Genomic DNA, 23,581 nt, shown 5'->3' with positions numbered 1-23,581 from the left:
GCCGATCTGTCTCCGCGTGTAAACACATTCGGGGCTTCGGCAATTTCTGATTTCAATTGAGATTCTTGGTTTCCACCTGTGACATGCCACAATTCTTTGCGTGTAAAGCCTGTAAATACATTCGCGGATTTGGCATTTGCAGTTTCACCAACGACTGCATTGAGAAATATTACCTACCTTCTGGTGGAGTCACCTACAGTAGTTTTTTTTGCCCAAGTCATTCACATACCAGCTATCCATGCCTTACATTTGACTGAAGGTCAGGTCAGGTCAGGTATGGGAGCATGTGCCGGAGCAGTGTGTTGCTGCATCCACTTTCCGTCGGTATGCCAGGGTCCTCCGTCTAGTCATCCCCCAGAAAGATGCCTGGCTCATCCCCATCTCCTTGAGATGCTGATCAACCTGCTGCAACCACGAGGCACATCGTTGGCCCATTGGCCTCTCCCACTCCCGGGGCTCCCTCACCGAGAGAATCTGGTGAGCAGGATCAGCGTCAGGAAAACGAGCCACATATCCATACAGCCGCAGCTGATGCTCACAGACTATGCAGGTAACAAATCTCATTTCAGTCTTTCTCAGCAACCGTTCATTAGACACAACGTCCGACCAGTGATAGCCAAGGATTCTCCAAAGAGACCTGGTACCAAAGGAATTAAGTCGCCATCTCATATCCCTGGTCACAAGTCTCACATCTGTAGTGCTAGACTGGAAGCACCAAGGACCTGAAGACTCAGACTATCGTCGTCCTCCACAGGAACCAGCAGTGCCACACCCCATGATCCAGTGAATCCATGACTCTCCAAGCCTGACCCAGATGTCTGTTGACCTCCATCTCACAGCCAGCAGAGACATGAATATCACTGCCAAGGAAAGTGAATCTCTTCGGGACCACAACATCTTCGCCACAAACAGGTACAGACAAGATGGCAACATCCAAGATGTCTTCGAAAGCCTGGATCTTAGTTTTGACCCAGGAAACCCGTAATCCCAGCGCCTCTGACTCCTCATTCAGCACCTCGAGGGCCCCCCAAAGGATACCTCGAGAGTCTCCGCAAAGATGACTGCATCATCTGTGAAATCAAGTTCAGAGATCATGACATTCCCAAACAATGAACATAAGGCTTGATCTTTCCGATATCCTCCTGAGAATCCACTCTATGCAAGCGATGAGAAGTGTGGGGGGCAGTACACACCCCTGACGAAGTCCAGTAACAACTGGAAATGTCAGAGATGGTATCACCACATGTAGCACTCTCAGTACCAGAGTATAGTTCAGACATCAGATTGATCAGTTTTGGTGGCACCCCACGAAGACCAAGAATCCTCCATGGGGCATCCAGATTCACTGAATCAAACGCTTTACAGAGATCAACATAGGCTGCAAGCAGTCCCTGCCAAAACTCTCATCTGCGTTCGGTGAGGACCCAAATAGCAAGGATACGGTCAATCGCTGACCTCTTTGGTGTAAAGCCTGACTGCTCTGGACGATGTTGCTCAAGCAGATGGTGGCAAACCCTATCAAGAATTATCTGAGCAAAGACTTTGCCTGGCACTGAGAGCAGCGTCACCCCTCGGTAGTTGCTGCAGTCTTGGTGGTCACCCTTCCCTTTCCAGAGAGGGACAAAAAGGCCCCTCTTCCAGCCAGTTGGGATGATGCCTGTGTTCCAGGCAGAGCACAGAACTGCATGCAGCGACATGAGTACATCAGTTCTGCCACTTGAGGAGTTCATCATGGATGCCACAGATCCCAGGAGCTTTAGCCCATTTCAACCGGTTCACCACAGCCTGTGTTTCCATAAACGAAGGTGGATCACAGTTGATTGGAGGGTTAGCAATAGGCATAGCAACATCCCTGACATCCAACTCGACAGCTATGGATCAGCCTGAAACAGCTGCTCAAAGTAACAAACCCAGCTGGTCTTCACTTCGGACTCCTCTGTCAAGAGCCCACCACCCTGCGCTCTCACTGCAGTATATCGAGGGATGGGTTGGAGGAACGCAATGCGTGAATTCCCCTGTAAGCAGAATGAGAATCACTTGACCACAGGTGATTCCCTACCCCCTCACAGATTCCTCGCACATGGGCCTCCTTGTCCACCCTTAGCGCACATACAGGTTTACAGCTCAGCTCTGCCATTAAGCCTGGTCCTGCGACTCTGGTCAATGGTATCCAGTATCCCTTGAGAGACAAAATTCTTCTTCGCCCTATGGTGTGTTCTAAGACATCCACCGGCAACATCAAGGACGGTTGTCTTGAAGACACTCCACATCTCTTCAAGATTTCGCAAAGCACTCAGACCCCCCAAATCCCCACTCAGCCTGTTCGCAAACTCCTCAGGGACCCTCTCATCCTTGAGTTTTCGAACATCCAGCCTAGGCTTGGGATGGTACCATTCTTGGATTCAAGCTGAAACTGCAGAGATGCTACAACAAACCTGTGGTCGGCATTGAGGAACTGAGCACTCTGGTAGACGCTGCAGTTCTTGATTATCCTCCAGCGACCATCAACGAGCACATGGTTGATCTCCTTTGCCACACCACCAGTGTTGGAATCCCAAGTCCAGCGATGAGCCTGTGGCCGATGGAACCATGAACCAGCCACCTGAAGCAAATGACTTCTTGCAAAGTCAAGGAACTTAGTGCTGTTCTGGTTCACAGTTCCAGACCCATGGGGACGAACGCATGTCTCATAACCATCCCCATCAGTTCCAGTCGATGCATCGAATTCCCCAAGATTAGAAGAGTATCTCACCTGGGGCACTGATCCACCACAGACTCGAGCGTAGCATGGAATTCGTTCTTCACGGTGAGATCACTCGCCTCAGTCGGAGCATAAACAGAGACCAGAGAAACGACACCTTTGGAATGACTCATCCTTGGTCTCGTAATACGCTTGTTGACGGGTGTTGCCTCAATTACCATTGGAATCAGCTTATTGGACACAGCTGCAGCAACTCCTTGGGCATGGTAACCATCACAGCGACCAGACCAATAGTTGCTGTAACCTCCCACCATGATCTTGCCACAATCCGGTCTCTGAACCAGGCAGGCACACATTCCAGGCACCCACTCGAAGGCACCGCATCAGGTTAACCCAAGGTGACCGCCGTCTGCTGGACGACACCTCAGCCCCACCCCAACACACACTACTACAATCTGACACGGGAATGTTACCCCCGTGGTTTTCCTCCTATCATCAAAGAGTGTGGGTTCCGAAGGCTTTGCCCCAATCCCATCATCCAGTGAGCTGCCCTGCAGAGGGCAGCTGCACCTCCTACAGAGTGGGTTTTCAGATTTCTTTGTGGTACGTTTTTCGGAGTGAAGGTGTTTTATTGTGGCCGGAGTGCAAATCCTGCCACCAACCTCCTAAAAAAAAAGTAACCCAACTGCAGGAGGACATCTGCAGACACAGTTGGGCACGAGATATGGATTGCCGTTGGCTCACAAAGAGTTCCTCCACCCTTTGACAGGTTTTGTTTTTAATCCTGCTGGGTGTCCATATCCAAACACCCTCCTCACCAGGAAACCTGGTGGAGGAGAGGGTTTAGTCGCCGACAACCCGACCATGGAACAGGTTAGTACAGGTTTACATGGTACCTGCAGCAAGTCACAGATCTCATCTGGCCTGACCTGAGAATTTGACTGAAGGTGGCACAGGAATGTGGAATTTATTGGTTCATGGTTTGGCATTGTTTGTTTCCACGTTGTCGGTTTGCTTTTGAACACTCGAAGGTGCAACACGTACCTCAAGGGTTCTAAATGCCGAGAAAAAGATGGAAAAAAGAAGAAGAGGAATCCAGTCTATCAAGATGTTTTGCAGTGAATTAAATTGTCCCTGTGTTGACACATTCAGGGGTTCGGCATTCGCCCTTTCGACATTATCCGTATATCGACTTTTCTGTCAACATCACACCATGTTCGCTTGAGACTTTTTTGCTATTTTTCTGCAATAACCCATTTTCTTCATCACAGCACATTAGAGCCAATTCACCTTCCCCAGCCAACACCATCGCCATTGTTATCAGCTTCATTATCATCATTAAAGGGCCATTGATTTTACACAGCCCTACTCCCACAGTTTTGTGGCCAGCCCCACTAAATTTTCTGTGCAACTTTTCGGGTCCCTGCATGTGTCCTTAAGTGGGTGGGAGTTTTCGTATAATTTCCCAAAACATTTTTTGAAATTTCAAGCTTCTACCTGTGTGCAGCATGGGTACCTCACTAGTCTATGTATAATGGAGTAAGTGTACGTATGTATCATTTACTCCTCCAAGCAGATTTGATTAAGGAAGCTGAAACTTTTGAGTGATTACTGAAGGCACCCTGAAGTTGTGCACTCTTTTGAAGAGTTTCCTTTACGTATTGAACAATCATATTGGCAGTCTCATTTGGGTGTGTTCAGGACCTCGATTAATTTTGACTGCAAACTGCCATTCTTCCAGTTGAAATATAGAACTAAATGATTGCTGGAAATATTGTGCTTTTCCGAGTCCACATGATATTGTAAAGCAATAGCACCTTTATTTTCCACAGAGACATACGTACCAGCTCTACCTACCAAACACTCGGCTTCCCATTATGGTTTAAGACATTAAATTGCATAAACTGAACCGGCCACACAGCGAATCCAGATTGTCATCACCAACATGGTGCGATCAGAGCACTGGGGAAATACAAATATGAACACCAAGATGAATCTTGTGTGGAGAAGAAAAGAGTACTCTACAAATTTTTTAATGTACAGAAATCACTGTCTGGGAATGTTTACTGATTGAGTGAGCAATTAAACGTTAATCAGCTCATCAGCTCACTGACGCGTGTGATATTTGAGAAAAATGTGATATCCATGCGAGAAAAATGGGAAAATGAGCCGATTCCACTTGTACTCCACATCGACTTATAAGCCGAGAAATACGGTACATCCTCATTGAGACTCACAGACGTGCATTGTGCCATCTTTTGATTGATTAAACCGATCAGCAAGACTTGGCTCGTTGACACTGAATGCTGACATACAGTAGTTGATTAATAAGTTTTTTGCTTTGCATAGATTTCATTGTTTCCACATTGTGCTGCAAATGGCATCTTTACCTTGAGCATTCAGGCTTATTTTATTTTTCTTCTTCATGTGTTTGGCCAACTTGCTGATCAGTCAGCTTTCATACAAATGGATTAAGTGACATAAAGTTAAGGGAAACAACACAGTATTTAAAATATATATATAATGGTAAGTATTTTATGCAAATTTGTGCTTATTTGTTGTTCAAAAATCTTTTTTAAACCACTTTTCTGAACTAACAACCTCAAACAACAGACTACAAAATGTGTGAAGTCGAATTTGTAATTTGTGAAAGACAAATAAATGCTTGTTTGAATTTTTTTAATGAATATTAATGAGCTTTTAAAATGTCTTTGCTATATGTATGTCAAAGTAAAAGTTAGAAGCAAACAGTCAAATTTTCCTGTGAGGGGTCATGAATCAAATAAAAGGGGTGATTTACACTCCATCATATAAATGTTAAATGTCATAGGGTGAAGTGTAGATACCACTCATCCATCTTTAAACAGACACACGCTATATTTTCCTATTTTTACCCTCGTCGGAGGAGAAGGTATTGCATTTGCGTCCGTTTGTTACTTACGAAATCTAAAGATTTCGTAAGTATATTGATGACTTCCATCCTCTGTTTGTGTGTTTGTTTGTTTGTGTGTGTGTGTGTGTGTGTGTGTGTGTGTGTGTGTGTGTGTGTGTGTGTGTGTGTGTGTGTGTGTGTGTGTGTGTGTGTGTGTTTGTTTGTGTGTGTGTGTTTGTGTATTTGTTTGTAGGCACGATAACTCGAGAACGGAAGAAGCTACCAATGTCAAGTTAGACCATGTGATTCAGGAGGGTGATGGCTCGCGCTGATTAGATTTTGGTCAAAATCGGTCAAAGGTCAAGGTCACAGTGAGGTGAAACATAATTCCGTAAATTCATGTGGAGAAATGGAGTATTTTTGCTTCGGTCGACGTTACGAGTTCGTTTTAACTTCGATTTTAATTTTGTCTTCGGTTTTTGCGATCACTGAGGACGCTTAACACTCGGTTGTCGAAATTCTGGTAAAAATAAGATGTTTTGGAGACGTTTTAAGATTGTATAAAAAATATTTCGCTCGCAGCGTCATGGGTCGTCACGTGGTGCAGCGCGCTCGAGCAGATGCGTCGTTGAGTCACGTAAAGGTTTTGCGTGTGCGCACTGACGGTGTTTTCGATAAAGATGGTGTTTAAAAGTCATTTTTATCCCAATAAAGGTTATCGTCGCATGCCTGACTCGCTAAGCCGTCGGATTATGTAAAGATTGTTGGTGGATGGCCGAATATTACGGTTTTGTGACTTTGATAAAATAATATTAAATAATTGCGTGGCGAAATGGAGATTTTTGCTTCGGTCGACATTACGATTTTTGATGGTTTGGTACAGAATCATCATAGAAACTTCTGGTTTGCATCGCTACCTTCTCTTGAGACAGCTTTTATTAGACAAGGTCAGAGGTCAAGTTGACGATTTCGTAAGTACCAGTCTATGACTCCTTGTTTGTTTGTTTGTTTGTTTGTCCGTCTCTGTCTGTCTGTTTGTCCGCATAGAACTTTAGTGCTTTTCTCCGCAACCGCTTGTTGGATTGAGACGAAATTTTCACCAACGGTGCGACTTCTGTAAAATGTTTTATTGATAATTATGATGTCATAGGTCATGTGGGATGGCAGCCATGTTGGAAAAAAAGGAAAAATTTTGGACCTCTGTATCTCTGACACCGCACCAAGGGGAAAAAATTGAAACTTGGCAAATGGCAAGTACTCCTCATGGGGAATATGGGTAATTTTTATTTTTAAATGACATCAAAGATGCCTTCCTTGTGACGTCATAATTGTATATGTAGAATGTTGCATCTGATCAGTATGAAAAATTTTGAGGGTCATCTCGGGATAAAATGGTCGACAAAAATTTTTTTATGATGTCATCGGTTGCGTGATTTGGCAGGCATATTTTTGTTTTTTTGTTTTTTTTAAACCTTCAAAAATCTGCTCTGAAATGGCTGAACAGATCGAGGCGAAACTTTACACGTATGACCGCCTTTCCATGAGGAACAAAAGTTTCACACATGACGTCATAGGTCACATGTTATGACAGCCACATTTGATTTACCCTTAAACCTATAAAAAAAAATCTCCAGAATGGCTGGATAGATCGAGGGGAAACTTCACACAAATGTTCCCCAAGCCTTGGGGATACCAGGGTATTCACGAAAAATTGATGTCACATGGTCTGGCAGCCATATCGGATTGAGCAAAAATCAAAAAAATATTCTCTTGAACCGCTTAATCAATCAACATGAAACTTCACAGTTATGATCTAGCAGTGAAGGGGAATAATTGTTTTCAATTTCAACATGATCAGACGCATGGTATGGCAGCAAGAATTGTTTAATTTTTTTCAATCTGGGTTCTTTTTTTTTTTGAAAAAGGCTTACTTGGCTGTGCCTGGATGGATTTGAGGGTAGATGAGTAGCATATGAAACCCGAATTATATCCAAGTTCCTCCTGATGACTCCATCTTTGCTTTTTGCTTGTTCGGGTTCCTTCTCTATCGAGTGCAGCCTGTGACTGCTGGTTGCATCATTGGTTGGGACGCGGCTATGCCGCTGATGCAGTGTCTCCCTTCCCAGTACACTGGGACTCATTTTGCCAACCTCGGAAGGATGACAGGCTGAGTCAACCTCCTGGTGTATTAATTCAGCGGCCCAACGGGGCTTGAACTCAGGACCCTAGGATCCCAAGCCACCACCCTAACCACTAAGCCAACACCAGGCTTGGGTTCCTTCTGATGACTCCAATGCAGGACTGTACCTATTTGGTCTTCCATTGGATTTGAATTTAATTTATTAATTATGCAACTTATTACGTCTCTTGTTAATTACATAACACCAGTGCACAAACGCCACAAACAATACACTGCACAAAACTACACAAGCACCACACAAAACAAGACCTGGCGAGGGTCTGCAATCTCTGATTTTTTTTTTTCTTTTTTGCATGCACAGTTGAGGCTTTTGTAGCTCAGTCAGTTATATTTGGCTACGACCTCTATTTCTTTGGTTGCAGTCAAGTATAGTTGGGTTGGGCCTTAATGCACAATATCTTGCTTACTGATCTTCAGCCAAGCTGACAAGTGAGCCGAGATACTGGAATTCTCTTTGCTAACTATCCGTTCTTATTCCCAGGAGAGCCCAGAAGGAAGGGATGAGCAGAATGAGTCAGTGGAGATTGAACGAGTAGTGCCAGGAGGAATGTACATCCATTTGCTTCTCCTCACTCCGACTGATGTTTTACCAGGTGCATGGGTAAAAGTCATTCCGTATTTTACGGAAATCCATATTTTTTATAACACCCCATGCGGAGGTTTCCGTATTTTCGTTGTCAGAAAAGCATGCCGCGATTATAGGGAATGGAGGTGCTATTCCGATATGCTGATTCGTTTCTTAACCCATCTCATCCAGATGGGGTGCAATGCTTAATGCATCATGACCACAATTATGTAAATTACTCCCATGGTAGTTTTTTTATTATCATGTATTTTTTGTAGAAGCTAGCTGTGTACAAAAGCTTGCAAGTGTGTTACCGTGAACAGATGTCCGCCAGGCAGTAGAACGTCTGTCTATGTCGGTGTTACGTATCCATCTTTGCCCGCTGGCAGATTCGTCTTAGTTGTCACGTTGGAATGGCATTTATCTTTGTTTACATCATGAGTGTTTGTTAATATTTTATTTTGGTATATTAATGGTGTGGTATTAATTTGTGATTGGAATGATGATGATGATGATGATGATGATGATGATGATGATGATTGGAATAAAAATGTAGAGAGATTAAGTTTTTTAAGAAGACTGAGGGCGGAGGAGCTCCTTGTGAGCCAACGGCCATCCATATCTAGTGCCCAATTGTGTCTGGGGACGTCCTCCTGCAGTTGGGTTACTTTTTTATTAGGAGGTTGGTGGCAGGATTTGCACTCCGGCCACCGTAAAACCCTTCATTCCGCAAAACACAAAAACGCATAAAAATCTGAAAACCCACTCCGTGGGAGTACCTCCTGTGCAGCTTCCCTTCGCAGGGCAGCTCACCGGATGACGGGATTGCGGCAAAGCCTTCGGGACCCCCAATCTTTGATGATAGGAGGGAAACCACGGGGTAACATCCCTGGGTCAGATTGCGGGAGAGTGTGTCAGAGTGGTGCTGAGGTGTTGTCCACCAGACGGCGGTCTCCTTGGGTTAACCTGAGGCGGTCCCTTCGGGTGGGTGCCTGGAATGTCCTATCCCTAAGAGAGGATGATCACCTGTCTCTGTTATCATCTGAGCTCAAGCGTTTGGACATCGGGATTGCAGCTCTCTCTGAGCTTCGGAGACCGGATTGCGGCGAGATAATGGTGGATGTTTACACCTACTATTGGTCTGGTCACTCTGATGGTTACAATACCCAAGGAGTTGCTGTAGCTGTGTCCAATAAGCTGACCCCAATGATAATTGAGGTAACACCGGTCAACGAGCGTATTATGAGATTAAGGATTCGTCACTCATTCGGTGTCATTTCCCTGGTCTCTGTATATGCTCCGACTGAGGCGAGTGATCTCACCATGAAGGATGCATTCTACACCACGCTCGAGTTTGTGGTTGATCAGTGCCGCAGACGAGATACACTTCTCGTCTTGGGGGATTTCAATGCATCGACTGGAACTGATAGGGATGGTTATGAGACATGTGTTGGTCCCCATGGGTCAGGAACTATGAACCAGAATAGCACTAAGTTCCTTCACTTTGCAAGAAGTCATGGACTTAGGGTGGCTGGTTCATGGTTTCAGCACCCACAAGCTCATCGCTGGACTTGGTATTCCAACGCTGGCGGTGTGGCAAAGGAGATTGACCATGTCCTCATTGATGGTCGTTGGAGGATGATCCAGAACTGCAGGGTCTACTGGAGTGCTCAGTTCCTCAATACTGACCACAGGCTTGTTGTAGCAACTCTAAAGCTGCACCTTAAATCCTGGAGAATGGTACCATCCCAGCCTAGGCTGGATGTTGGCAAGCTCAGGGATGAGGGAGTAGCTGTGGAGTTTGCGAACAGGCTGAGTGAACACTTGGGGGGGTCTGGGTGCTTTGAGGGGTCCTGAAGAGTGGTGCAGTGCCTTCAAGATCACGGTCCTTGATGTTGCCGGTGGATGTCTTGGAATTCACCGCAGGGCAAAGAAGAATTTTGTCTCTCAAGGGACACTGGATACCATTGACCAGAGTCACAGGTCCAGGCTGAATGGCAGAGCTGAGCTGTTCAGGGAGCTGAGGCGTAAAACTGTACGTGCACTGAGGGTGGACAAGGAGGCCGATGTGCGAGGAATCTGTGAGGGGTAGAGCATCACTAGTGGTCAAGTGATTCTCGTCCTGCTTACAGGGGAATTCGCGCATTGCGTTCATGCAAGCCCATCCCTCGGTGCACTGCAGCTAGAGCAGAGGGTGGTAGGCTCTTCGAGGAGTCCCAAGTGAAGGCCCGCTGGGCCAGTTACTTTGAACGGTTGGACCAGGCTGATCCACCAGCTGTCGAGTTGGACGTCAGGAGTGTTACAATAATTGTTGCTGACCCTCCAATCAACTGTGGTCCACCTTCGCTTGTGGAAACACAGGCTGTGTTGAACCGGTTGAAATGGGGTAAAGCTCCAGGGATCTGTGGCATCCATGCTGAACTTCTCAAGGCTGGTGGAAATGCTGCACTTGTGTCATTGCATGCAGTTCTGTGCTCTGCCTGGAACACGGGCATCATCCCAACCGACTGGAAGAGGGGCCTTGTTGTCCCTCTCTGGAAAGGGAAGGGTGATCGCCAAGACTGCTACAACTACCGAGGGGTGACTCTGCTCTCCGTGCCGGGCAAGGTCTTTGCTCGGATAATTCTTGATAGGGTTCGCCACCATCTACTTGAGCACCAGCATCCAGAGCAGTTAGGCTTTACACCAAAGATGTCAATGATTGACCGAATCCTTGCTCTTCGGGTCCTCACCGAACGCAGACGAGAGTTTCGGCAGTGGCTGCTTGCAGCCTATGTTGATCTCGGTAAAGCGTTTGATTCAGTGAATCGGGATGCCCTCTTGAGGATTCTTCGTCTTCGTGGGGTGCCACCAAAACTGATCGATCTGATGTCTGAACTCTACTCTGGTACTGAGAGTGCTGTGAGATGTGGTTGTACAATCTCTGACTTATTTCCAGTTGTTACTGGAGTTCGCCTGGGGTGTGTAATAGCCCCCACACTTTTCAGCAATTGTATGGATTGGATTCTCGGGAGGATGTCGGAGAGATCAAACTGCGTTGCATCGTTTGGGAATGTCAAGATCTCTGACCTTGATTTCGCAGATGATGCAGTCATCTTTGCGGAGACTTTAGATATCCTTTTGGGGGCCCTCGAGGTGCTGAATGAGGAGTCGGAGCCGCTGGGATTACGGGTTTCCTGGGTCAAAACTAAGATCCAGGCTTTGAATGACATCTTGGATGCTGCTGTCCTGTCTGTGCCTGTTTGTGATGAGGATGTTGAGGTCGTGGAGAGATTCTCTTACTTTGGCAGTGATATTCATGTTTCTGCTGGCTGTGAGTCAGAGGTCAGTAGACGTCTGGGTCAGGCCTGGGGAGTCATGGATTTACTGGATAATGGGGTGTGGTGCTGCCAGTACCTGTGCGGGAGGACGAAAGTCCGAGTCTTCAGGTCCTTGGTGCTTCCAGTCTTGCTTTATGGATGTGAGACTTGGACACTGACCAAGGATCTGAGATGGAGACTTAATTCCTTTGGTACCAGGTCTCCTCAGAAAATCCTTGGCCATTACTGGTCAGACTTTGTGTCCAACTAGCAGTTGCTGAGAGAAACTAAAATTAGATTTGTTACTTGCATAGTCCGTGAGCGTCAGCTGCGGCTGAATGGACATGTGGCTCGTTTTTGCTGACGCTGTTACTGCTCACCAGATTCTCTCAGCGAGAGAGTCTCATGAGTGGAGGAGGCCAATGGGCCGAACACGTTCCTCGTGGTTGCAGCAGGATGATCAGCATCTCAAGGAGATGGGGATGGGCCAGACATCTGCCTGGGGGATATCCGGACGGAGGCCCCTGGAGTACCGGCGGAAAGTGGACGCAGCGACGCGCTGCTCTGGCGCATGCTCCCATACCTGACCTGACCTGAGAGTGGTTCTCGGAAACCCCTCCATGGCATGTCGCATGAGTTGAAAGTAGTGGTTCTCAAAATAGTCCCTACCGCCCCCCAGTGGGCGCTGGGAACTTTCAGGGGGCGCTCCAGACTCCACGAATGGTAGGGGGGCGCTGGCAATGATTTGGGGGGCACTGGCGATTTAGAGGAGCAGCGGCGATTAGGAGCGCTCATTGGGCTTCCTGCAGTATGAACAGGTTACCCGGCGCCATTCGGCAAATTGGCCATACAATGCCCGTTGCGGTCCTCCTCGTTTGCCGTGGTGCCGTCCAGAGAGAAATTAAAGACAGACAATGGGACAGGTAGGCCTTTTTGTAAATAATGAACACATTTTAAAATGTTTTTATTCTGAAAATCATTAAGTTCTTCAAGCATATTACAGACTTGTTTATGAACAATGCAAGTCAGTGTTTTTTTTTAATACACACATGGTGTCAATACCATATACATGTGTTATGATCCGGCAGCGCATTTCCCAGCGAGGCGCGAGTACTGAGGCGGCGCGGCATTGTGTTTTAGGCGTGTGCTGTTTTAGCTACCTTTGGAAATGTCAAGAAAAATTATTTTTGACACGCAGGGTGAAAATCGATGCGCGCGCTGACCAGAGACTGGAAATATATAATTATTGTTTGGCCTTTTCACTGGTAGTTTTTCGACATCTTGGCGTATTGATTTCGTTATTCAAAAAAGCTTCACGTCTGGTCGGCTTCAAGGTGTCGACCTCAAAGAAAAATGTCGTCAGTATTCCATTGAATACATCAAGTATGGATTCATTCCATCCCTGACGAACACGCAGTTACCGATGTGTGTATTTTGTGTGGTATCACGCTGTCCAATGAAGCAATGAAACCATCTCGACTGAGCGAGCACCTGAGTTAAAAGCACAGTGATAAGGCTCGCGCAGAGGTCAGCGATTTCCAATCGCTGAAAGAGAAATTTGAGAAGCGATCCACGGTAACGACAATGTTCAAAGCCAGCCAAAAGCTCGTGGATAAAGGACTGGAAGCATCGTATAAGCTGTCATTGCTCATCGCCAGATCTGGAAAACCGTATTCAATCGGCGAACAGTTGATCAAACCGGCTGTTGGGGAAGTGATAAAAACTGTTATGGGCCAGGATCCGTATCCAGTTCTCTCGTCGATTGCGCTCAGCAATGATTCCGTGGCCAGGCGGATTGATGAAATGTCATCAGATGTAGAAGATAAGCTGTGTTGTGAGCTGAGAAGCACGCACTTCGCCATCCAGCCGGATGAGTCCACTTTGCGTGACAGTGAAGCTCTGTTACTCTGCTACGTTCGCTTCATCCGTGATCAGGAAATGGTGGAAGAATTGTTGTTTGCCCATTCTCTCCAGACCGATATGAAGGGTTCTTCCATCTTCCAAACGTTGGAGAAGTACTTCACTGATAAGAACATACCGATGGAGAACATTCTCGCTTGCGCGACGAACGGGGCACCAGCAATGATTGGCCGCCAGCGTGGTTTTATTGTGCTTCTGAAGAAGCAGGTACCGTCCGTGTTCGCCATTCACTGTGTCGTGCACCGCCAGCATCTTGTAGCAAAAGCCTCCCAGCACCAGACTTCATACATCACTCCAAATAGTAATCAAAGCAGTGAATAAAATCAAGGTGTCATCTCTGCATGATCGGCTGTTTCGTCAGCTTTGCCAGGAGAATGATGAACCATTCTTGTTGCATACCGAAGTTCGATGGTTGTCCAAAGGCACTTGTTTGACCCGTTTCCATGCCCTCTTCTCGACAGTGGTCGAGTTTCTGTCGGAAATTGATTCAGAGTTATCGGAGAAAGTGAATGTGATTGAGCATGATGTGGCTTACCTCGTGGACATATTCAGTATACTGAATGATGTCAACAAACAACTCCAGGGTGACCATATGACACTGATTAAAGCAAAGAAAGTGATCGGCGCGTTCGTAACCAAGGCGACTCTGCACAGGGAAACCTTCTGCCGCAGAGATATGTACCACTTTCCCCGGTTGGCAAAGGAAACTGCTGTTTCTGATGAAGAGCTGCTCGTTTATTGCAATCACCTTGAGAAGATTCGTGGAGATATGGAGCAGCGTTTCAGAAACATGCTAGAACTGTCGGTGCCAGCATGGGTGATCAACCCATTCAAATGTGACATTCGAGATGTGAAGCGCGAATTACAGGACGAAATTATCAACTTGTGGAATGATGATGAGGCGAAGGCAAGATTCTCGCAGCATGAATACGGAAAATTCTGGATTCTGGAGCGGGGTAAATACCCCGCAATGTGGACAGAGGCAGAACTGTTGCTGATGGCGTTCCCCACATCAGACCTCGTTGAAAGAGGGTTCAGCGCCGTGATGGTGCTGCTGACCAAGTATCGAAACCGCCTTGACATTACCAAGAGGGGCGATCTGCGTCTCTACCTCACTGAGATGGAGCCAGACGTTCGTAATCTCGCAGCGAGTCACCAGGCCCACCCTCACACTAACGGTATTTGGGCCTGTGATAACAGATTCCCAGTTTTCCTCACCTGGACCTGTTCTGCTGAAACATTGTAGGTATTGCAAAATAAAACAGAAAAGTAAAGGAAAAGTAAAGTAAAATAAAGTAAAATATTATTCAGAAAATATTTGGCTTCTGTTATTTTTGCTTCCTATCTACAATTCGGACTATCCTATTTCCCACTGGGTGTCCGACCATGAACGATAGGACAAGGGGGCATTGGGCCGGTCCAAGAGGGCAGAAGGGGGCGGTAGTCAAAAATAGTTTGAGAACCACTGGTTCAAAGTGTTCATGAATGCTCTAGTTTTGCATAAGAATGCAGAAACATAAGAATGGTGCATACTTTTCGCACCTTTTGCATACTTTTCGCCATTTAATTGTTGGACAACTTTAACGAGTTATTATCAGTAAGATGATGAAAAACCATTAAATTGCAAGCAGATAATTTTCTGTGCTTGTATCTGCGACTTGTATCCTGGAGTGAAGGTATATCCACATTTTTGTACCTGCTGCCAATGTCACGTCTTTGGTTTCCAATGACGGGAAAGAAGGTAATCGTAATTATATAATTTTTGCTTTGAAAGTAAAATTCGAGGGTGAAGGATACAGATTCCCTTTCCTCTCTCCCTTTTTTTTTCTTCTAACATTCTGTGTGCAGCATTTGAAAAGTTCATGTTGGTGCTGATGAAGACCGAAATCGACGACATGCCACGTGGGGTGTTTCAACTTGCATTACGTCACGCAGCAAGTCAAGTCCGTGGTCATGCTCTGTCTGGTGTCCCTTCATTCATGCTTCACACCTACGAGAAGAATCGCCAGCCTGGGTTGAATCAAGGCCTTGCCGGCAAGGCCTGCAGATTTAACTCCAGCTGGCATTAGTTAGCTCGGTTTTACAGTGGATCGAAATTTCAATCGGTCCATAACACAGCTGGGCTGATATTAATGTTTCTTTTAAAGTTTGGAGTCTAGCTATAATTTTTGTTTACTCTCAAAAATATCACATAGTCTTTGTTCCCAAAATAGGCAAAGTACTAAAGTTCTGTGTTGTCGATGCAAACCTTGAAAATCTTTAACACATTTATTAGAGCAGCACTCAAATGCTTTTTATGGGATTTGTTAGACCAACTCAAGTCTGCAATTGAATGAATACTTATCGGTAATTCTGTTCATGAAGGCCTCTGGCCGACATCTTGTGTATTCCCACAACAGTGTTTCTTATTGTGTAGTAGATTGTGACGGTTCATTTTACCAACCCAATAAGTGGTTCAGATTGCATAATTTCTGGTGGAAAATTTGTTGGTTTGCTAATTTCACTGTTTTGACTTTCCTTGTGGCAGCTGGCCTTCTCGCCTGTTACGACCTACCAATTCATACGGATCGTGAAAGCAGGTCTATCCCTCGCTTTCTGCTCAGCCGAAGTCGCAGCTTCCAACAGATGTTAGCAGCGCTTGTTCATGAGGTTGAGCATGCATTGAAAAAAAATAATGCAGAACTTAAAACTCTTAACACGCAAGAAAAATGATATATTTGACAAGTCACAGAACTAATCTTTTCAAATGAAGTGCTCTGTCCTTGGTAAATTGTGATGGCAATCGGAGCACAACGGATGTAACTGTTGATTGTGAGCAATTTTCTTTCTCTGCAGGTGCCCATCCAACCATCTGAGTGGTTGCGATGCCTGCTACTGCCTCAGATGTGGCTAGGTTTCATGGAACGAGCCTTTGATGCTGTGTTGCAGGTAAGACCATGATAACATAAATCGTTTTATCGGTACTTTAGTTTATTATATTGCCCTTCACAATAGAATAGCGCCATCTGATGAACATAAAAATGGAGTCCAATGTACAAAAGGTAGTCGTCTGCACGAACTGTAAATTTCAGTCCTTTATTTTGCAACACTGTCCTGTAAAGCGGTGTATTTTTTTTGCTGTTCATGAAATTTAAACACATGATCGAGGACGTCCTTTTGTACTTTGAAAGTGTTCACACATTGTTGTAGCATTTACATTTGTACAGATATGATGGAAAATGTGTCCATTTTAGGTGTTTTAAAATCATGTTTTTTGCACATCCATGCTCGGAGGCTATTTTGAAATTAAATGACCAGTCGTTAAGGCTGTCATACATTTTGAACTAAACGTGTATTAAGACTTGCATGCCAAATTTCAGATTCCTACGCCCTTCCTTACACCATTTGACAGCCTGTTGTCACTGGCCAAAATCACTCATATGACAGGCCGCTTAAAATCATTTGCTTTTTCTGCATAACTTTATTATTTTATGTAGCAAGTTCATGAAATTTTAGCACATGATAGAGGACCTCCTTGTGAACTTAGAAAGTGTTCACGCATGTTCTTGGCTGCAATATATTCTGAGAGATGAGAGACATGTGTTCATTTTAGGTGATTTAAAATCATGTTTTTTGCACATCCATGCTCAGAGGCCATTTTGAAATTAAAAGACGTATCGTTAAGGCTGTCATATATTTTCAACTACACATGTATTGGGACTGCCATGCCAAATTTCAGCTTCCTACACCCTTCCTAGCACCATTTGACAGCTTGTAAGTGGCCAAAATGACTCATTTGACAGGTCGCATAAAATTATTTGCTTTTTCTGCATAATTCTTTTTTATTTTAAGTAGCAGGTTCATAAAATTTTAACACATGATAGAGGACATCCTTGTGAATTTAGAAAGTGTTCACTCATGGTCGTGGCTGCAATACATTTCGAGATACGAGGGAAAATGTGTGACTTTGGGAAATAAATAAATAATCACTTCCGGTCATGAATCAAAGAAAGAAAAAAGTTCCTGAAAGAGTTTTAAAATCACTTCCGGTAATGTTAAATACAAAATAACGACTTCCTGTCATGAAAAAAATCACTTTCAGAAGTATAAAAATCACTGGAAAATAAATAAATAAATAATCACTTCTGTTCATGAATCAAAGAAAAATCAAAGAAAAAAAATTACAAAGAATCTTGCTGTTTGGTACATTATCAACAAGGAATAGAAACATTTTTTGAAATGCAGAAGGATGTAGGGATGTTACTCCAAAAAGCTTGGAAACAAAGTGCATGTGTTTTTTGTTCGATCGATTTAACTTTGTCTTTTCTTTTTGTAAGGGACAACACTTATTCAAAAAAAGACTAAGGGATGGTTTCACATGATGGTTTCTTGTGACCATCCCTTCCTTGTTTAAATACTTTTGGGAGGAACATCCCTTCATCATTTTGCATTTTAAAATAAGTTTTTATTATGCCTTGTTTCCTTACTTTTTCCAGAAATATATATATATATATATATATATATATATATATATATATATATATATATATATATATATATATATATATATATATATATATATATATATATACACACATATGAAGACCACAAGGGGAAAACCAGAGATGTCAGGATAAGTCAATTTTGAAGAAACTGAAAAACAAAGTTTCAAGACTTTGGTGGACTGTTTAATAGCTGTCATATAGATTTCTTTTCCAGTAAAAGGAAGAGTGATCATTGGCCGATCAAATTAAGCATGTAGCATTTGCCAAGCTTCTGTGTTATTTAGTTTAAGAGCAAAGAACGAATCAATGTTCCAAACTGACATCACTGGTTATTCCCTTGTTTAATAATTGCCATGCAATTTTAACCCAGGATGTGTAGCAAATTCATGCTTGTTGGTTATTAGCATACATTACATGACTTTGGTGATCACAGATTATTTTTTTTCAACATTAAACGGTCATTGTTTTTTTGTTTGATTGGTGTTCAACGCCATACTCAAGGGTATTTCGCTTATATGACGACGGATTCTCCATTTCTTACTTCGTACCACTTAATATGATGGAAAACCGGGAGGAAACCAAGGATAAACCACCCCCGCGATAGCCGAAGTCACCTCATGTGACTCCCTCATATACCTAAGCAGGTTGATTGGGCGGTGGGTACATCGAATGAGGATGGGTACTCAGACGCGCTAACCATTAAGCCACGGCGTGGGTCCCATAAAAGTCACAATAAAGGTTTGACCAGGCTTGAACCACGATATGCACTAACTACGGAGCCCATGATATAACCAAATAGGCTATTGTAGTGCTCAGAGTTTATGCTGTGAAAGTTTTACAACCTTTTATATTTTAGTTTCTCAACTCTGAATATTATGGTGGAACAGTTAACATGAATGAAAAGGAGATAACCAGGAGTAAAGTACTGACAACTCTGGGTTTCTACTTGTTCAGCTTTGACAACACTTGTTTTTTCATTGCACGGCTAAACTTTATACCATATAAATTATGTGACACCCCTGGTTATTTGTTAAAGTAATATTGTGAGAGGAAACCTTATGTTGCCAACTATTGGCAGGTGCAATAACCCTGAAATTTATAAAAAGTGACATCTCTGGTTTTCCCCTTGTGGTCTTCATATATATATATATATATATATATATATATATATATATATATATATATATATATATATATATATATATATATATATATATATATATATATATATATATATATAGATGTTCTACCACTGATATACAAATGTGCAAACGTTATAGACGTGCTCACATTGTAATAGAGCCTGGTGTTGGCTCAGTGGTTAGGGTGGCGGCTTGGGATCCTAGGGTCCTGAGTTCAAGCCCCGTCGGCCGCTGAATTAATACACCAAGGGGTTGACTCGGCCTGTCATCCTTCCGAGGTCAGCGAAATGAGTACCAGTTCCAGTGTGTGTGTACTGATAGAGGGGCACTGCATCAGCGACACAGTCATGCTTCAAGAAATGATAGCTACCCGGCAGCTAAGCTGCCATATGACCACCACCACCACATTGTAATGGTACTGTACATACTTTATAGATGATGTAACATTTTAAATAGTATGTACTTTATAGAAATATGTGTGGGTTGTTGCTGTCACCAACTTCCTGATAATATTCCACTGTTAACCACACTGATCTATTGGCCCTAGGGCAAATGTGTCTCGCGGCCATGCCCCCGTCAGGCTAATTGACAGTTGTAGTCCTGCTCACCCCTCTTCCATTCCTATTCCTTCACAAAGGAATGTAATTCTGCGTATTTTTCATGGAATCCTTTCAAGCGATTAAAATTACGACAGCAAAGGATGCTGCGCAAAGTAAAACTCTGTCAGATGGTACCAGAGTCATTGCCATTGAGACAGACAGCTTGGAAACATGCTGTCTGAAGAAGAAGATTATTATAATTACAGTATTATGATTAACGAGAAGATTTGCCGGTTTTGACCGATCTCGGTTTTTTTGCTTTTGCCATGGCCTGGGGTACTGAAAAGTGATCCCTGCCGAGACAATCAGCTGAACAGACCAGGCGGGCTCTCATACATAGCCTAAGTGACTTTTGAGAGAATATACTCCAACTTTAGTTTTGCACATAGCAGGTAAGACCAACATTGTTTTCCAAGCCATCCCTACATAGAGAGTGCTAACGCACTTTTTAATACTAATAGCCCTAACCTAAATGTAACACATTCACAAGTCCCACTTATTGGTTATCAAATGTTAATTGGAGTCATTGACATGTAAACATGCTGATGAAAATTAGGCTTGTGCCAGAACTGATATGAACCTCAGACTTTCAAGGCAATATTTTCAATCCGTAAACATGAAATGGCACCCGTTGCTGGCACAAGCTTGCCTTGAGAAATGGATTATCCACATATTATATGTGCACAATGTGGTGGAGGTATATTGAAAGAAGAAAGATTGTGGGGAGATAAAATTGAATAAAGTATATCGGTCATCTCTTTTCTTGTATTTAAAGCAAACTTTCTTCATGCGCATCTTGCATTTTCACTCACTTCGTTAGGTATATGCTTTACGTTCTGGTACACAACTTTTACCGAATTGATTGGTTTTGTTAGTCTTGTGTAGAGAATAGGATTAATTCACCATCACTTTGGTTTTAAACAGTTGTCATGCGGCATTTTTGGCCTTGAAGCTTTTTCTTATTTTGTATGCAGCACATTACTGTGAGCAGCATCATTTCCTGAGAGCCAGGGCCTTTCCGCTGATGCAATGGCCCTGTTGGTTTGAGCAGGAATTTGTGATTTGTTCAAGATGCCATCAATAGCTCATACAATCTTTATATTATAAAAGACAGCCTGTTTTTTTATTGTTTTTTTAAACATCCACCATCTAATACGAGCAGACGGAATGCCCAGCTTAACGTCCATCCGATAAATAGTGCACACATTGATGTCTCGCCTTGCATTTGAAACACCAGACTCACAGTTTGTAGCTGGGAGGGACGAGATTTTAACCCAGGTTAGCCAGCTCAGATGCGATTTTGCATACCTCAAGATGATCCTGCCAGCTCCAAACCTCTGTTCTTGGAGCTGTTACTATGTTTACCCTACTGCTACGAAATATTGTATTCCTGCCTGTACTTTTTAAACCATTAGTAATTATGCTGGCTTTACACAATTAGCTTGAGCTTATTGGCAGCTTTTATTGTAATTGGCAATCAACAAGTGATTATGTTGTGGCACAAATAGATGTTCTTCCAGTCGAGGTTAGGAAATCTTGGAAATTTTCACAAAAACATTTTTTTTGCCTCAATTTAAATCTGATTGCATGCAGGGTCGCAATGGGGAGTTGGAACTGGAACAGAGGCGTGGTCGAGAAGTGGCAGAGGCGAATCGGTTGCATCTCACAGCTTGGCTCTGGTTGGAAAGCCAACTATCGATTTTTGTCTTGTTTGTTTGTTTATTAAGTCGAAATAGAAGCTTCTGATTTATTTGTGTCATCCTGAGTTGACGTATTCTTGCTTTCTTGTTATTATGATATTGTGTGATCACGACATTTATGTGTCTCTTTCAGGGCACGGGAGGCACTTACAAATATCCTAAAATCGGCAATAAAGTAAGTTCCTTGCAAACTAGAAATTCAGCCACATTTGAACAAGGGCAGTTAAGTATCACACAAGTTCAGATTATGCAAATATGAAAGTTATCCAGCTTTAATTATGCAGAGACTTGTCATAATATTGACTACCTCTTTGAAAAGTCGTAATATTCTGCAGTCACAATGCTCCAGCCATTCTCACAGAAGATTCTCCATGAAATGTACATATAATTGTGTGTATAGAAATATATATATATATTTAATTGTGTGTATAGAAATATATATATATATATATATATATTTAATTGTGTGTATAGAAATATATATATATATATATTTAATTGTGTGTATAGAAATATATATATATATATATATTTAATTGTGTGTATAGAAATATATATATATATATATATATATATATGTATATATATATATATATATATATATATGTATATATATATATATATATATATATATATATATATATATATATATATATATATATATATATATATATATATATATATATATATATATATATATATATATATATATATATATATATATATATATATATATATATATATATATATATATATATATATATATATATATATATATATATATATATATATATATATATATATATATATATATATATATATATATATATATATATATATATATATATATATATATATATATATATATATATATATATATATATATATATATATATATATATATATATATATATATATATATATATATATATATATATATATATATATATATATATATATATATATATATATATATATATATATATATATATATATATATATATATATATATATATATATATATATATATATATATATATATATATATATATATATATATATATATATATATATATATATATATATATATATATATATATATATATATATATATATATATATATATATATATATATATATATACATATATATATATATATATATATATATATATATATATATATATACATATATATATATATATATATATATATATATATATATATATATATATATATATATATATATATATATATATATATATATATATATATATATATATATATATATATATATATATATATATATATATATATATATATATATATATATATATATATATATATATATATATATATATATATATATATATATATATATATATATATGTATATATATATATATATATATATATATATATATATGTATATATATATATATATATATATATATATATATATATATATATATATATATATATATATATATATATATATATATATATATATATATATATATATATATATATATATATATATATATATATATATATATATATATATATATATATATATATATATATATATATATATATATATATATATATATGTATATATATATGTATATATATATGTATATATATATATGTATATATATATAAGTATATATATATGTATATATATATATATATATATATATATATATATATATATATATATATATATATATATATATATATATATATATATATATATATATATATATATATATATATATATATATACAGTGGGGAGAACAAGTATTTGATACACTGCCAATTTTGTAGGTTTACCCACTAACAAAGCACGTAGAGGTCTGTAATTTTTATCATAGGTACACTTCAACTGTGAAAGACGGAATCTAAAAGAAAAATCCTGAAAATCACATTGTATGATTTTAAAGTAATTAATTTGCATTTTATTGCATGAAATAAGTATTTGATACATCAGAAAAACAGAACTTCATATTTGGTACAGAAACCTTTGTTTGCAATTACAGAGATCAGACGTTTCCTGTAGTTCTTAACCAGGTTTGCACAGACTGTAGCAGGGATTTTGCTC

At 41.1% G+C, this 23,581-nt stretch overlaps 2 protein-coding genes across 6 annotated transcripts in view; both read left to right on the top strand.

Moving 5' to 3' along the window:
* FOCAD (focadhesin) overlaps nucleotides 1-23,581 on the top strand; it is a 174,669-nt gene that overhangs the window by 100,517 nt on the left and 50,571 nt on the right. For all 5 annotated transcript variants that reach the window (XM_085845794.1, XM_085845795.1, XM_085845791.1 and 2 more), the window contains 6 exons: nucleotides 8,255-8,366; nucleotides 15,406-15,591; nucleotides 16,085-16,206; nucleotides 16,393-16,485; nucleotides 21,376-21,461; nucleotides 21,616-21,657. In XM_085845794.1, the coding sequence (XP_085701920.1) occupies nucleotides 8,255-8,366; nucleotides 15,406-15,591; nucleotides 16,085-16,206; nucleotides 16,393-16,485; nucleotides 21,376-21,461; nucleotides 21,616-21,657 (641 nt within the window). The remainder of the gene's footprint in view (nucleotides 1-8,254; nucleotides 8,367-15,405; nucleotides 15,592-16,084; nucleotides 16,207-16,392; nucleotides 16,486-21,375; nucleotides 21,462-21,615; nucleotides 21,658-23,581) is intronic.
* LOC147016794 (zinc finger BED domain-containing protein 5-like) lies at nucleotides 14,146-15,398 on the top strand. The gene has a single exon (XM_085845803.1). It carries the CDS (start codon nucleotides 14,150-14,152, stop codon nucleotides 14,801-14,803), a length of 654 nt encoding a protein of 217 aa, XP_085701929.1. The 5' UTR covers nucleotides 14,146-14,149; the 3' UTR covers nucleotides 14,804-15,398.

The sequence above is a fragment of the Eptatretus burgeri genome, chromosome 11, assembly GCF_056783735.1.
Source record: "Eptatretus burgeri isolate ZD-2024b chromosome 11, Ebu_testis_v1, whole genome shotgun sequence".
NCBI classification, from domain to species: Eukaryota; Metazoa; Chordata; class Myxini; order Myxiniformes; family Myxinidae; genus Eptatretus; species Eptatretus burgeri.
Note: the sequence above shows the minus strand (reverse complement) of the source record. Positions and strands in the feature narration are given on the sequence as shown.

Bases quoted from the DNA above. Each gene is read 5' to 3' on its own strand.
- LOC147016794 (XM_085845803.1), top strand. From the start codon at position 14,150: ATGACACTGATTAAAGCAAAGAAAGTGATCGGCGCGTTCGTAACCAAG.